Source organism: Oratosquilla oratoria, chromosome 2, assembly GCF_046742065.1.
Source record: "Oratosquilla oratoria isolate Oo_2021 chromosome 2, ASM4674206v1, whole genome shotgun sequence".
Lineage (NCBI taxonomy): Eukaryota > Metazoa > Arthropoda > Malacostraca > Stomatopoda > Squillidae > Oratosquilla > Oratosquilla oratoria.
The window spans coordinates 88,872,337-88,887,336 of NC_134778.1; the positions used below are offsets into that span (position 1 = coordinate 88,872,337).

The 15,000-nt window shown below is 39.5% G+C and overlaps 1 protein-coding gene and 1 long non-coding RNA gene across 2 annotated transcripts in view; both read left to right on the plus strand.

Annotated features, from left to right (window-relative positions):
* The window catches only part of LOC143034158 (uncharacterized), an 81,555-nt gene extending 77,564 nt beyond the window's left edge, over positions 1-3,991 (plus strand). Inside the window, exon 3 of the long non-coding RNA XR_012967232.1 lies at positions 3,843-3,991. This is a non-coding gene — a long non-coding RNA (uncharacterized LOC143034158). The remainder of the gene's footprint in view (positions 1-3,842) is intronic.
* Positions 3,992-4,410: 419 nt separating this feature from the next.
* The window catches only part of LOC143034165 (proton-coupled folate transporter-like), a gene marked incomplete at its 3' end in the record, with an annotated part of 16,456 nt that continues 5,866 nt past the window's right edge, over positions 4,411-15,000 (plus strand). Inside the window, 2 exon segments of the mRNA XM_076200115.1 lie at positions 4,411-4,467; positions 5,767-6,182. Coding sequence (XP_076056230.1) covers positions 6,036-6,182 — 147 coding nt within the window.

The following is a 15,000-nucleotide window of genomic DNA, read 5'->3' on the forward strand; positions in this document are numbered from 1 at the left end:
TTCTGTCTTTTTTCCATCTGTTCCAGGCTTTGTCTCTTTTGTCCTTTAACTCCCTACAACTTTTGTTGTACCAGCATTTTACATATTCTTTTTCTTGTTTTTGTCTTGGGACATACTTTTCCACTCCTTTTTTGTAAATTTTTGTCAAAATATTCCATTTCTCTTCCACTGTTGTTTCTTCTTTGTATATTTCTTCCCAGTTTTCTTGTTGGAAGAATTCTCTTATTTTATCAAAGTTTGTTTTTTCATACATCATTCTTCCTTTTCTATATTGTTCATTTCTTTTCATATATTTTTCTTCATTAAGTTCCAGTTCAATCAATATGTGGTCACTTTTACCTATTGGTGTTTTATATTCAATCTTGTCCACTATTCTAGGTTCAGATGTAATTATTAAGTCTAGCCTCGATGGTTCTTCTTCATTTCTATACCTAGTGTTCTCTTGTATCCATTGTGTCATTGAATGGTCAGTAATCATCTCAAGTAGAGCATTTCCCCATGAGTCATCACCACTCTTTACTGTCATTTCTTCCCAGCAGATTTCTTTGCAATTAAAGTCGCCCATCATAACTATTCTTCCTCCGTCTTCCATTATTTTAGTTAATGCTATCTTTGTGTCCTCTAACATACTTTTATGTTCACTCTCCTCCCATGAGGCTGTTTTCGGAGGCACATAATTGATCACAAATTTTCTGCTCTTCTTATCTCGGTCTTCCACTTCTATCATAATCATCTCTACTGTATTCTTTCCATATATGACACCTTTCACGTTTATATCCTTCTTAGTCAGGAACATAACTCCACCCCCTTGTTTTTTCTCTCTGTTTCTAATCCAATAATTGTATGTATCATGTCCTACACTGTTGGGTGGTAGTGGGCCTTTTAATTTTGTTTCTACAATTCCCATTATGTCCGGTTCTTTTTCTTTCAAATAATCATTCAGTTCATTCAATCCTGTTATCAATCCATCTATATTTGTGTAAGACACTCTTAGTTTTCTGCCACTTCCATTGTATTCTCTGTTTCCCTTATGTTTTTCTTTAGTATGTCGAACTGCTTTATTTTCATGTTCACTACTCTCCAATAGAATCTCTCTTTCTCTGACTCCGTTCTTTCCTCGTTTTTTGCCTTAGCTTCAATTCTTTTCTGCTTTTCTGCCTCTCTTTCCTCCTTATTCATTTCTCTTTTTATCCATACCTTTTTATATTGATCATTTGTTGCTAGTTTCCCTGTCTTGGATAGAATTTTCTCTGCTGTTGTTTGTGACCTGAATTTAATCTTAATTGGTCTGGTCTTATCTGTACTATATTTTCCGAGTCTGAATTTTTCCTCAATTTCCTTTATAATTTCTGGTTCATCTTCCTGGACTAATTTTAATAAACTGCTTACTCTTTCATTTTCCTCCTTGATTCTTGCGGTTCTATCTGGGTTATGTTTCTCTTCCATTCCTAATATAATTATACATTTCTTTTTGTCAGCTAATTCTCTTACTATATTCTCCTTCTGTCTCATCACTTTAATAACTGAGTCTTCATTATGTTCTTTCAATTGCTGTTTGACTATGTCAGTGAATGAAACCTTATTCCCTTCTTGAGTTATTCTCCAATTTTTAGCTTCTGTAGCTATTTTCTCTCTGTTTTCATTACTATTCTTCTTCAATTTCTCATTCTCCTCCTTTACATTTCCTAACTGTCTTTTTAGGTCCTCTATTTCTTCAGTTAAGTTTCTGTTAGCCTTCTCTAGTTGTTCCAACCTTTCAATTCTTTGGAAAATGGAGTCTACGTTACCTAACTTACGCTCCAAGTCCTCGATCACCTTATCAACTCTCTCCTCTAGTCTTATCAGTCGGGGGGGTTGTGTCCCCCCACCCTCTTTAAATCCCTGGAACATATTCTCGTCACTTTCTTCTGTATTGCTCCTCTCTATACTTCTAATCTTTACATTTTTATTAGACATGTCATCCTCACTCAGTCGTTTGTTTACCTTCCGCTTGTCTGGCTGGGCCAAGTCTACTCCCTCCTCATTTCCTTCCATTTCCCTCAGTAATCCCCCCCCTTTCCTCTTTCCCTACTTTCCCACTACTCCACGAGCAATTTCCCCCCACCCTGCAAAAACACTAGGCACTTCTCTTTGCGTTGGGGATCCACAGACTTCAGTTTTCTTCAGAACGTCATCCAAGCCGTCCATTCGCTGAAGTGTGTGTGTGTGTGTGTGTGTGTGTGTGTATTAAGACATATTCAGAGTATACAGTAAAATCAGTAAAGGTAACACATATACGGAAATAAGAAACTAGGAAATGTCACATCACCAATTATGCACTCCATGGGGTGCTGTTACACAAATGAAAATGTAATAAACATACACATCTACCAAAATATACAAAAAACACATACAAAATTACACACATACTTGTCAACCCATCTATGTATTTATTCTCATATGCATATATATGTGTAATTTTGCATAATTCTATGTGACCAATTGTTGTCCACAAAATTTAATCCACTCATTTTTTTTATTCACTCTTTATTTATACAAAGGATTACAAAGGCGGAGCATGCCGACAGGAGACCTTTTGATCCATATCTAGGTCGGATGTGAAAAAAAAATCATATTAACAATAAAATAATAAATAAAAACTATGATAATGTAAATAACAAATAAAATACACAAATCATAGGTATATAATAAATACAAGGTAAATAGTAAATAATAATAAATTGACATATAACTAATAATAAATCAAAATCAGACAGACAAATGATAACAAAACAAAAACAAATAATATAAGATAAATTATAATCATTACAGCATCTTACTTAGGTATTTATCTAAATGATTCTTAAAGCTTCGAACTGAACTACATTGCACTACCTGTGCAGGAAGTTTATTCCATTCATTAACTACACGGTTGGCAAAGTTGTTTCTACCTACTTCCAAATTGAATCTATTTCCGGACAGTTTGAGACCATTGTTTCTTGTCTGATTATCATTCAATGTAAAAATTTGGTCACTTTTGATGTTGTCAATTCCCTTTAGAATTTTAAAGACCTGTATCAAGTCACCTCTGAGTCTACGCTTTTTTAGGGAAAACAGATTCATATGTTTTAGTCGATTTTCGTATGATTTATTTTTGATATTAGGAATCAGTTTTGTGGCTCGCCGTTGTACTCTTTCCAATCTGTCAATGTCTTTAATGAGATTCGGTGACCCTACGGAAACAGCATATTCCAAATGTGGACGAACTAACGATTTATATAGCTTGTTAATGAGTGATGGGCTTTTGAAATCAAAAGATGGCATGTATATGTGTAATTTTGTATGTATTTATGTATATTTTGGTAGATATGTGTATTCATTTGTATTTTCATTTGTGTAACAGCATCCCAGGGAGTACATACATAACTGGTGATGTCACTTTTCCCAGTTTCTTTTTCATTTCTGGATATATGATACCTTTACTGATTTTCCTGTATACTGTGAAGTTGTCTTAATGGACGATAACGTTTAGTATACCGTTCTTTTGATTTCCCCACACATACACACACACACACACACACACACACACACACACACACACACACACACACACACACACACACACACACACACACACACACACACACACACACACACGTGTGTGTGTGTATCATATATAATCTTTTATACATTTATCTACACTACGATTTTACTATATGAGAACATGATTTTCATAATCATATTGATCTTATATATCAATGTTTATTGCCAGATTTATCTACATTCTGTTAAACCTCGCCGGTAGTTTCTCCGTTCACCTTGTACTCGTATCTGTCCGCATTCATACGCTTCATCGTTTTCAGTTTTCAGCATGAAATAGGAGCCAGAGAAGTACCTGGTATGGTTGATCCATATGTCTTGTGCCCTTCCACGAAGAATGCTGTGTACGTTTGGTTTGGATAGTATATTAGGTTTCTATTGTGTTCAGACCCACGACAAAAGATGTCTGCTGTAACCGGTGAGGAGGCCAAGGTACTGTGCTATCAACAATTAACAACACTTCTATCCTTGGATACAATAACTTATCGAAGAAGTGTTGCCATAGATAAATATAGAAAATAGAGAGAATAGAATAGAATAGAATAGAATAGAATAGAATAGAATAAAATAATAGAGTTGCAGACTGAATGTATGGTACAATTTAAATATAATAATCATTCTCCCCTGAGAGGAGATTAGTCACTAACCATTTTTAGAATGTTCATGACTTGTTCAGGTTAGATCACCACCTTACTATATTAAAAAGACTGCTACCGTTTGTATACTTTAGAAAAATAAGTGTGTCACATTAGAATGTATAAATGCATCTGCATATGTTTATATAATACAATACATGATACAGAAATGAAGCATAAATTATTTTTTCTCTTTAGGTATTGCACGCGTAACAAATCCATAGTTGTTTCTGTGTTGCGGATAATGTACCGTGTAAGTATGCTACAAATATGTTAAAACATGTAATGCATATGCATTTGTAATGCATACATAGAAATATAACCTGAATAGTATAATAGATACACTGCAGTGGCACACGAACAATAGCTTGAGGAGTGAGAGTCCGGAGGAGTTGATGAAACTATGTGGTGACCTTAACAGACATGTTTAAAAGAAAGAAAGAAAGAAAGAAAGAAAGAAAAAATATATATACATATATATATATATATACACATATATATATATACATATATATATACATATATATATATATATATATATATATGTATATATATATATATATATATGACACACAGGAAACCCACTGTCGGAGAAAATAAACTTCGAATAAAGAAGAATCCTATATTTCGGCTATCAACTGTAGCCCTCTTCAGGAAAGAGGGCTACAGTTGATAGCCCTCTTTCCTGAAGAGGGCTACAGTTGTTAGCCGAAATATAGGATTCTTCTTTATTCGAAGTTTATTTTCTCCGACTGTGGGTTTCCTGTGTGTCATTTACAAATGTGCTACTACATTTCTGTTTATATATATATATATATATATATATATATATATATATGTATATATATATGTATATATATAGATATATATACATATATGTATATATGTATGTGTGTGTGTGTGTATGTGTGTGTGTGTGTGTGTGTGTGTGTATGTTATTCCTAGCACGCACAGTTAATATTGTACAAGAATGCGAATCACGCGACACCCTGAATTAGAATTACCCACACACGTACTCGAGACAATGGACTTTGTCAGCTCTTTTTCCATGGGTCTGTTCTTAAAAAATAGGAGTTATTCATACCATCATGCATTATAATAAAGCTGGGATAATGGAAAATAGACAATAATGTATTGTGACGTAAGTATCATGAGCCATGGGTATATTATGATGGTAATATTACCTGTAATGGTGGCGTTCATGGTAGTGGTGATGATAACTGTAACGGTAATGATAACTGTAATCATGATGGTGGTAATGTTAATTATATATATAGAGATACTGATCATGTTTATGGTAATATAGTGATAATGATAATTATGACAATATAGTGATAATAATGACAAATGACCAGATAATGATAACGTTAGTAACAATAATTAGAACATCAACATCTACACAACTATTACGTTCAATAGTTCGTTCGTTTTGTAAAACAGCAATATGATATATAATTAAAATTCATTACATAAACTGCTGAAGTATTGGAAATGTAGGATTGATTTTATTGAATGATGGATACTTTTATAAGGAACGCTTCATGTGTTACAGGGACATCCTGAAGTGTGAGAAGATTGGATGCCGAAGGATAAAAGCAATATCAGTACTGGACACTTTAACGTCCTAACCTGGGGACAAGAGGACCACGGAAAAGTGAGAATAGACCCATAAATGAGTTAATCTGTTTAAAGAAAAGAATGAACGGACAGTGTTTGCCCAGGTAAATATAAGACTGAGGGTAAATGTTCGTCTCCAGTGAATACAGAAGATAGCCAAAAAATTCTATGTGAGACTTCTTCCGGGAGTGAGTGAATTTTGAAATGGAACCTACTCCACGATTTCCGAGTCAGTTCCGGGTGACCGTTGAGCCAGTGGCGTTTCTCTTCACTTTGGGTTACACCCTCCAGCAGTGCATCCAGCAAGATTTCATCTTCAAGCGCCTCTGCCTCGCCAGGTTTCCTGGTAAGGTAAGTCAAACACTTCGTAAATGTATGAATGCAAAAACGATATTCTTTCCTACCAGGCTTCTTCTCCTACTTAGGGTACTTCAGGTCTACCACTAAACTTTCGGTGACGTTATGTTTTCCCCATGATATTTTCATTCATGTTGTTCATACATTCTAAGCTCAATGATAGGATAATCTTTATAGTATGTCAACCAATATTAGAATAGCTTACGTTAGCATAGCTTAGTTCAGATTAAGATTGGTTGGGTTAAGCTAAGTTAGGTCAGGTCATGTTAGGTTAGGCTAAATAAGGTTAGGTTAGGTTAGATTAGATTAGGTTAGAATTGTGCAGTGGTTCCGAAGTCTGGAGAGGAATTCGACATTAGGAGAAGAGACCCGCCGGGAAAGAATTTTGGTTTTGGTCTATGTTGTTTATGTAAACATATAATAATGAAAAAAAATCCAGCTTTAAATCCTTTCTATACCAGTTAAGATCTAGGAAACTCATTTATGTAGATTGGTTGGCGACCCCTAAAACCGAAAGAAAGACACCTCGATGAATATTGAAGGAAACACTACCATCTTCAACTGAATGAAATTTCATACCATTAACCAGAATCAAATATAGAGAGAGCATTATCGTTCCATAAAGACAGGCAAAGATGGCATAATTTCTTTCATTCATGGCTTTTCGCATTGGAATAACAGCCACTCATTCTAATGTTGTTTGGTTGATGTTAAGAAGTTCAGTTGCTGCTACTTCAGGTGAGAGTTAGCAGTTGCGCAGAACGCGTTCAGTATTTTCCATATTTTCACAACATTCACAGGCTTTGATATATAACCTATACCCCTCACTTGGCCATACTGGCTACCTTCTTGCAAATGTCCACTATCGCTGTTGAAGGCGTACCCCTTTCCTTTGTCAAGCAGTGCCCCATCTGCACCCATTTCTGTGGTGGCTTACACTACATGATTAGGTAGGGTTGTCATTTTCTCGTGTTACCGTAGGGCATTCCTATGGGGTGATGTTCAGTGTGGTAGTCTTTCCACTGTGCCAAACAATCTTCTTTTTTATAGGCGGCTGGAAACTTGCACATGAGTCACACTCTCATTGTCACTTACCCCCTAACCCGTGGGTGTGGTGCTTTGTCGAGGGATGTAACTGATTTTTGCAGCTTTCTCGGTCACGAACGAGGGATTGTGTATTGGTAAAGTTCTTACCGGTCAACTCAGCGATGTTCTCTATCCATCGTTTCCTCTGTCATCCCCATCTACATCCTCCCCCGACTATTCCTCGGAGAATGGTCTTAGATAGTTCACTTGACCTGATTCCGTGTCCATTTCAGCTTGCGTTTCTTTATTGTGGTCACCACATACTGACCACAGCATATGAGTATGTGAATTAAATTTTAGTTAACATAAGAACATAAGGATGGAGGAGACTGCAAGGGACCATAAGGCGTACACTAGGCAGCTCCGTATTCATCACCACCTGTCATCCCCATCCATAAAGTTGTCTAATCGTTTCTTAAAACAACTGATAGTTTCAGGACTTACTACATAGTTACTAAGTCTATTTCATTCGTCGACTACCCTGTTAGTAAACCAAGTCTTGCCTATTTCCTTCTTAAATATAAGATTTTCCAGTTTAAATCCATTACTGTGAGTCCTCCCCTGTTGTTTTGATATGATGACCTTGTTTGCATCACCCTTGTTAAAGCCTTTGATCCACTTGAACACCTCCATTAGATCACCCCGCACTCTGCGTCTTTCCAGAGAGTGTAAGTTAAGGTGCCTAAGCCTCTCTTCGTAAGGCAAATTTCTGAGTCCATGTATCATTTTGGTCATTCTTCTCTGTACTTTTTTACTTTTTATTGTACATCTTCAGATCTTCGAAGAAGCCATATCTGCAAGTCTATAAACGATGTTAGTGGGTGTAAAAAGTAATATACCCTTGATTATTTGCACATTTCGTGTATCGGTCAATCTTCCTTGCAAGATTTAAGATTGCAGCGACTTGACCTTACGCAGGAGGTTTTACTAAAGTTACTCCTACAATTTACGTGATGCATCTCTCTGTAAATATATTGTATGCAAATATAACTATTTTTCAACAATCATCATATATAGTCTATTTGATAAAGAAATCCTCAAAGATGACGCGTCACACCATGTAGCCACCAGCAACCTTCCAATCACCCTCTTCCAGACTCGAGCAAGTTCACATCAACATCGTTGGACCACTCCCTTTTTCCAACTGCTTCAAGTATATTCACACCTGCGTTGACCAGTTTGGACGTTGACATGTAAATGTCCCGCTTGCTGATACAAAGGCTTTACCAAAGCCTGAGTGTCAAGAATCTGTACGCCTGTATATATTCCCCTCCCTATGACCACGTGGACAGAGTAACCTGACGCTGCCTCCGGGTTGGCTGACCTGACCCGAAAAAATGGAATTATGCACCGTAGGTAGCTCGCCTATCTGCGGTATCCTTGCTGCATGTCATATGGACGGTGAGACCTGATTCTGTCTCCAGGCTGGCTGACCTGACCAAACCCAATGTAATTATGGGCTGCGGGTGATTCGACTACCTGTGGTATAGCTACAACCTGGGGCCGCATGTAAGGTAGTTCTAACTTACTCTATAAATGACTCATTAACTTCTCTTTGTCTCCATAGCTCACATTGGTGACCACTCGGAGCGAGAAAATGGATCCATCTTCCGTTGCTGCTGCACCCACCAATGCTGCTACCCTCAACGACTCACTGCCCACTGTCAAACGCTGTCCACACCATCTCCCTTATCTATGGTCGACGTGACCTCCTGGTTACGCTGGGCAGAAACTCGCTTCTACCTGCGGAAAACCAGTGCGCCCCAATGTGCTCTTTAATATATTTCTCGATGGCTCGACAGACACAACGATGTCATCAAGTATGACGCCCTGAAGCAGTACCTGTTTTAGGCGTTCACGGCGTTGGCAGCCTCCAGAGCCGGAAAAATTCTCAAACATTCACAACAGCTACTGGGAGACATTAAACCAAACGTAGCATACCTCGAGATGCTGTCCATCACCCAAAGCCGACGGTACTAGCAGAAGCATCAATATGCTCCCACAGATGTAGCTCCTGCACATCCTAGTGCCCGTCCGATCCGTTCTCGGCAACGCCAAAGACATGACCATCAACGAGGTGTCACGAAAGGCGGATCACCTAGCCGACATCCACATAAATTTCAACCTTTCCTCTTTTCTTAATACTGATGTTTTAAGCTGATTATCCCATTACAACTTGAAGATGAGGACTAATTGTCCAGAAGACTAAATGTCCGAAGACTAAATGTCCACAGTTATTTTTCAAAGGAAGACTAATTGTCAGAAGACTAAATGTCCGAAGACTAAATGTCCAGAAGACTAAATGTCCGAAGACTAAATGGGTGGATCCCGATCACAGCATTGCCCATAGATCGGTCATATATGAGCTCTGAGCTCTCATTCGGTCGGGTAATAGCTGTCGACCACGAGTCCAACACATGATCCAAGACCATGGTGAATCACACACACACACACACATATGGTTATTGCGTGGTGTTGAGGGTGGGGCAATACAAACACACTGACCTCTGGTGCCGTATTTTATTTGGTTCTATTAGAACGTAATCGTGTTGATACACAGGGAAAGGAGTTGAGATTACCTTGGTAGAGGAGGCTGCTTCGTGGTCTAGGAGTGAACGACCGATGCTCGCAACCTGCGGTGACCTCGCTTGGGCCGCGAGCACAGGGCCTCAGCCAATCATCTCCCTCGGTCGGCAGCTACGTTATCAAGCCACGGCCCTTGTGGGCGGAGCTTATGGCTGCCCGGCTTTTAGCCTTGTACCGCTCTCGTCAACAAGGCTTCATCGGTCTTCGCTCTTCCTATCATCTCACCTTAACTCATCCTCTCGTCAACAGAACCTACCCCCCCCCCCAAAAAAAAATGTGAGAGAGAAAAGTTGGTGTATATGTGTCATAAGATGACAATTCAAATGATTTGCCCACTTTGGACATCAATCTCGCCAATGAAAAAACCCTTCACCTACAAAAAGGCACTATAGATATTTTATGTAAGGGTCGACATTCCTCCGCTGTCCCGTGACGCCTCACTGACCTGCTCAGGTGGTGATGGGTTAGTTGCGGTGCCCTGCTCTTCGCCCTCATCGTGGTGCTCTGTGCTGCTCCAGGAGGAGTTTTATCAATTGGACAGAAGGCAGAATGTCCTTCTAGGTTTAAGAGGGGGAAGGGACTCTACAACAATTTCCTACGTTCCTTTTATTTGTTTATTTATTTGCTTGTTTATTGATTAATTGATTTATTATTTATTTATTTGTTTATATATTCATTTATTGATTTGTTTATTTACTTATCTATTTATTTGTTTGTTTATTCATTTTTACTATTCATGTGTTTATTCATTTGTTTGTTTATTTATTTGTTTCTTAATAAATTATTATTATTTTTTAGTGTGAAGGAGTAAGGGAGTTAGTAGCAATCCAATCCCCTCTTCCCTCCTTATGTATACTACTGTTGCAAAATGATTGAAGGGAATGTTCAATCCTTTAGATATCCATTGTGCACACGTGCACTCGCACGCATTAGCTATAACACGTCAGATCCGACCTCTCCAGAAAACTCCGCAGGACTTCCTATTGTGTCGGAACTCGCCGTGGTCATTTCGTCCGACCGCGAAGGGACACCTGCAAACGCCATTGCCAACTACAAATCGTCATACGACCGATATAATTTTGATATATGTTCCATGCTTGTATAAATATATAACCTAAGCATGAAATCGGAGTGTCCATAATTAGTTCATATATTGTACACTGTAGAAGTAGAGTAACCAGTAGATAGTAATGAATAAATTATATATACTGTATATATATATATATATATATATATATATATATATATATATATATATATATATGTATATATGTATATATATATATATATATATATATATATATATATATACGTGTGTGTTTGTGTGTAAGAGGCTGGTAGATAAAGGTAGACAAGTAAGGTAGATAGAGGGGTAGGTGGCGAGAATTTAATTTTATGAGTTGGATGTTTGGTAAACAATAGCCGCGAAGGAGTTGCATAATCTCGCTCCTCGTCTAAAGTTTATAAACAACCGCTAGGGACCAGATTTTAATGCTGATGTAATAATATGTAAACTAAGCCATTCATGCATCGATATCGTGATTGCTTGAGTAAGCAGTATTGCTTAAGACGTTGTAACAGTCTTTCTGATTGGAGAAAGGGTGGAGGAGAAAAAATTATTGGTTCACGGGAGTAAAGTCACGCCCTTAGGGGAGGCACTTAGATGTAACAGTAAAGATAATTGAAATAAGAAAGTCGTGACGTCGGTGCAGAGGTGGCGTAGGAAGTAAATTGAGGATCCTAGTTGGGAGTCCCTTGAACGACTCTATGAAGGAGTCTATAGGGTGGTCAGCTTCCCGTATTCTAAAGAACGCGTCAGAGTGACGATATTTAATCGTCCCGGGATATAATGACTTCGAAATCGAAATCAGCTATCTCCATTTGCCATCGGAGAATCCGGTTGTTCGTGTACTTAGCAGTGAAGAGCCAGACCAAAGGCCTGTGATCATTCACTAGTCTAACCGGATATCCCATGATCAGAGTTCGATTTATGGTGAGACCGTACACCGCCGCTAACGCTTCTCTCTCCACGGTAGTATTCCATCTCTCGTGCTCATTCAGAGTGCGACTGAAATAGGAGAGCGGCCGTCTCCTACCTCTATCGTCCTCCTGCTGAAGCACACCCCGATTGCTGATGCACTGGCATCTTTAATGAGTAAGAGAGGATTCGCAAAATTTGGGTATTGAAGGACCACCGTGCTCAATGAGTGGGTTTTGAGACTCGGACGCTTTAATCTCAATAGATGTCCACAGGCCAAACTCGCGATCCCTTTGTTTCCTGTTTCACCCTTCGTCATATCTACTAGTCTTTGAAATATTGGCAAAATTTGGGGTGAATTTTATATAGTAAGCCCCTAATCCCAGGAAAGAGAGCAGTTCTTTCTGATGCTTTGGCTGTGGGAAGGCCTTGGTGGCTCAAACTCTCTCAGACTGAAACTTGATCCCGTCCTGGGATATTACATGCCCTAGGTAGGCGATTTCTTACTGGAAGAAATTACACTTTTCCTGGAAGAAGTTACAATTTTCCAGCCTCAAAGAGAGACCTGCCTCCTGTAACCTCCTTAGGACATCCTCAAGAACCTTGAGGATGTCCTGCGTGGTTCCCAGAACAATGATATCGTCCCTGTACACCATCGGGCCTTTCCCTAACAGCCCCGTCAGCACCCGGTTTATCACCCGCTGAAAGCAGGATGGAGTGTCTTTCAACCGAAAGGGATGGAACGTGAACTTGTAGTGACCCTCTGGTGCTGAGAACGTAGTTTTCTCGCAGTTGCTCTCAAATGAAATCTGGAGATACCCGGATTTGAGATCCATTAAAGAAAATATTACACTAGCGGCAAGGTTCCTTAACAGCGGGTCGATACGTGGGAGTGGGAACCTATCATCTACCACGTTCTTATTTTGTGATCGAAAGTCGAGACTGAGCCGGACATTGTTGTCCTTTTTTACCACAAGAACGACTGGAGCATTATAAAGGGATCGTGGTGGGCGTATGGTACCTTATTGATCATGTCTCCTGTTTGTTGTTGTATTTCCTCTCGGAATTTCTCAGGAATGGGGTTAGATTTTCGGTATACCGGTGGACCTAGTGTCCTTATCTGATGAACAAAATAGGTGTAACTTTTAGTGGATCCACTGGTAAAGTAAAAACGTTTCCGTATTTGACCACTAGAGCGGTTAAAACTAGACTCTCCTTGCTAGTGGTGTCGGGGAAGAAATTCCTAGTTTCCCGTCTTAGTTTGTCTCTTCTTTCTACATCCACTCTCTCAGTTGCCTGCACCATTCCCACTGATAAGTCAGTTCCGCCTTCTACCAATTAGATCCCCAGAAATGTTAGTTCCTCAACCACGTTGTCTTTCTCGATCTCAAGGGCCTTAGGTCCCAAGTTCAGAAATGGGACTTTGCACCAGGCCTTTTTCTTCTTCCGTTCTATGTAATTCTATTACTCCCTGACCTAGCAGGCTGGCATCCTCAGCATGTGTTCGTGTCATGAATAATGCCGAGACTGCCTGACCAGCGGGAGTGAGTTTGTTTGCTCTATTTAAGGCTAATCCCAGTATTCCACACGAAAAATCTGGTACCCGTCCAGCCTCGATAGTTTTTACTGGGAACTTGGCTACCTCTCTTACTTCCTGATGACTCTGTCTCTCCTCTAATATTGTGATCATTGGCGTGGCTATAGAACTCATCCCCCTAAGGATTACTGGAATATCCTTGCCTTCGATTTTAAATGCTAAAGGATCGAATGTCAAACTTGTCTTGTGCGCTGACAAGATATCTATCCCAAATATTATTTTAGCGAGAAGGCCCTCTAATGGGATTACAAAAATGAGTGGGTAAACTGTAAACCCGCTAGACCTATCTTCACATTAAATTTACCTATGTTCGGCTTCTCTGAACCATCAGCCAGTATTATTTTAGTTTTGTCTACCTTTATTTCCTCTGCGTCTTTGGGTAAGAATCGCCTATGAATTAATTTTTTTTTACTGTCTGCCACTGTTCGATGGACTGTTCGTCGTCTCGAGTGTGACCTGTGTAACCACAAGCATTATATTGCTTGCGTGACTGGTCGCAGTGACGAGAGTAACACTTCTCGTTTGAGTGGCCCAATTTTCGACAGTATATACAATAGGGATGCCCCCTATTTTTATACAACTCACGCGACTCCTTCTCGTTTATGGGTCCTCCGGCCCTGTGGGAAGGATGTATGTCTTCCTCTCGAGGGGTGTCTCTGTCTCTCGCGAATGGCGAGGCGAGGAATTTTTTGTTTGTTTGTTTGTGTGATGTGGAGTTAGAATGGTAGGGTGGTGTACAGTCTGATTGTTTGGTGTCTCTGGTGACTGGATATAAGGTAAGGACAGAGTATCCGTTGCTGGAATATTCTTTCTCTATGGGGAGATTATGTTGTGCGTAACATATGGTGGCGTGCAAGATCATCGGAAGAGACGGTTCTTCATCGTGTGTTTGTGCTCGCCCAAATTGCGGAGGCACGGTTGCCTTTAATTTATCGATGGCGACGTGAACGGTATGTGCTTTCTTTTCTGGTCGGGGAATTGCGTACGAAGCAACCATGTCTGCTTGGTGCAATGTGTAAGAAGTGAGCTTCTCCGAACCCTTCATCTCGGCAGTGTGCAGATGACTTATACTATCCACCGAGGCGGACGAGTAAAAGAGTTGTTGGAATACCTCTTTGAACCTTTCTCAATGTTTGGGATGTTTACTTCATGCTAACCTAGCTGATATAACAGCATCGCCCTTTTTTTTTTTTTTTTTTTTGACGACACTGAGTTTGTCGGCATCGTTTACCTCTGTACCCCACCTTTCCATGTTTGCACATCGTAGCATGCTGGCTGCCCATTTGTCGGGTGGTGCGTGACCCCCGTTGAAATGAACAGAGGAATGTTCTCTGTAACTAACATCGCCTTGGTTGATGACCCACGTGGCCAGTCTCTTGAGGTCTGCTCCTTTGCCCACTGTACATTTCTTTCTAAAAGTTTGCTTTTTGCGTTCACTGAGTGGTCCTAAGAGTGTAATTTGTTTCTTGTAAACATGTGCATTGAGTTTAGCACATACACTCCACACAGACATACGCACACACACATACAAAGACACACACACATACACACACACATACAAAGAC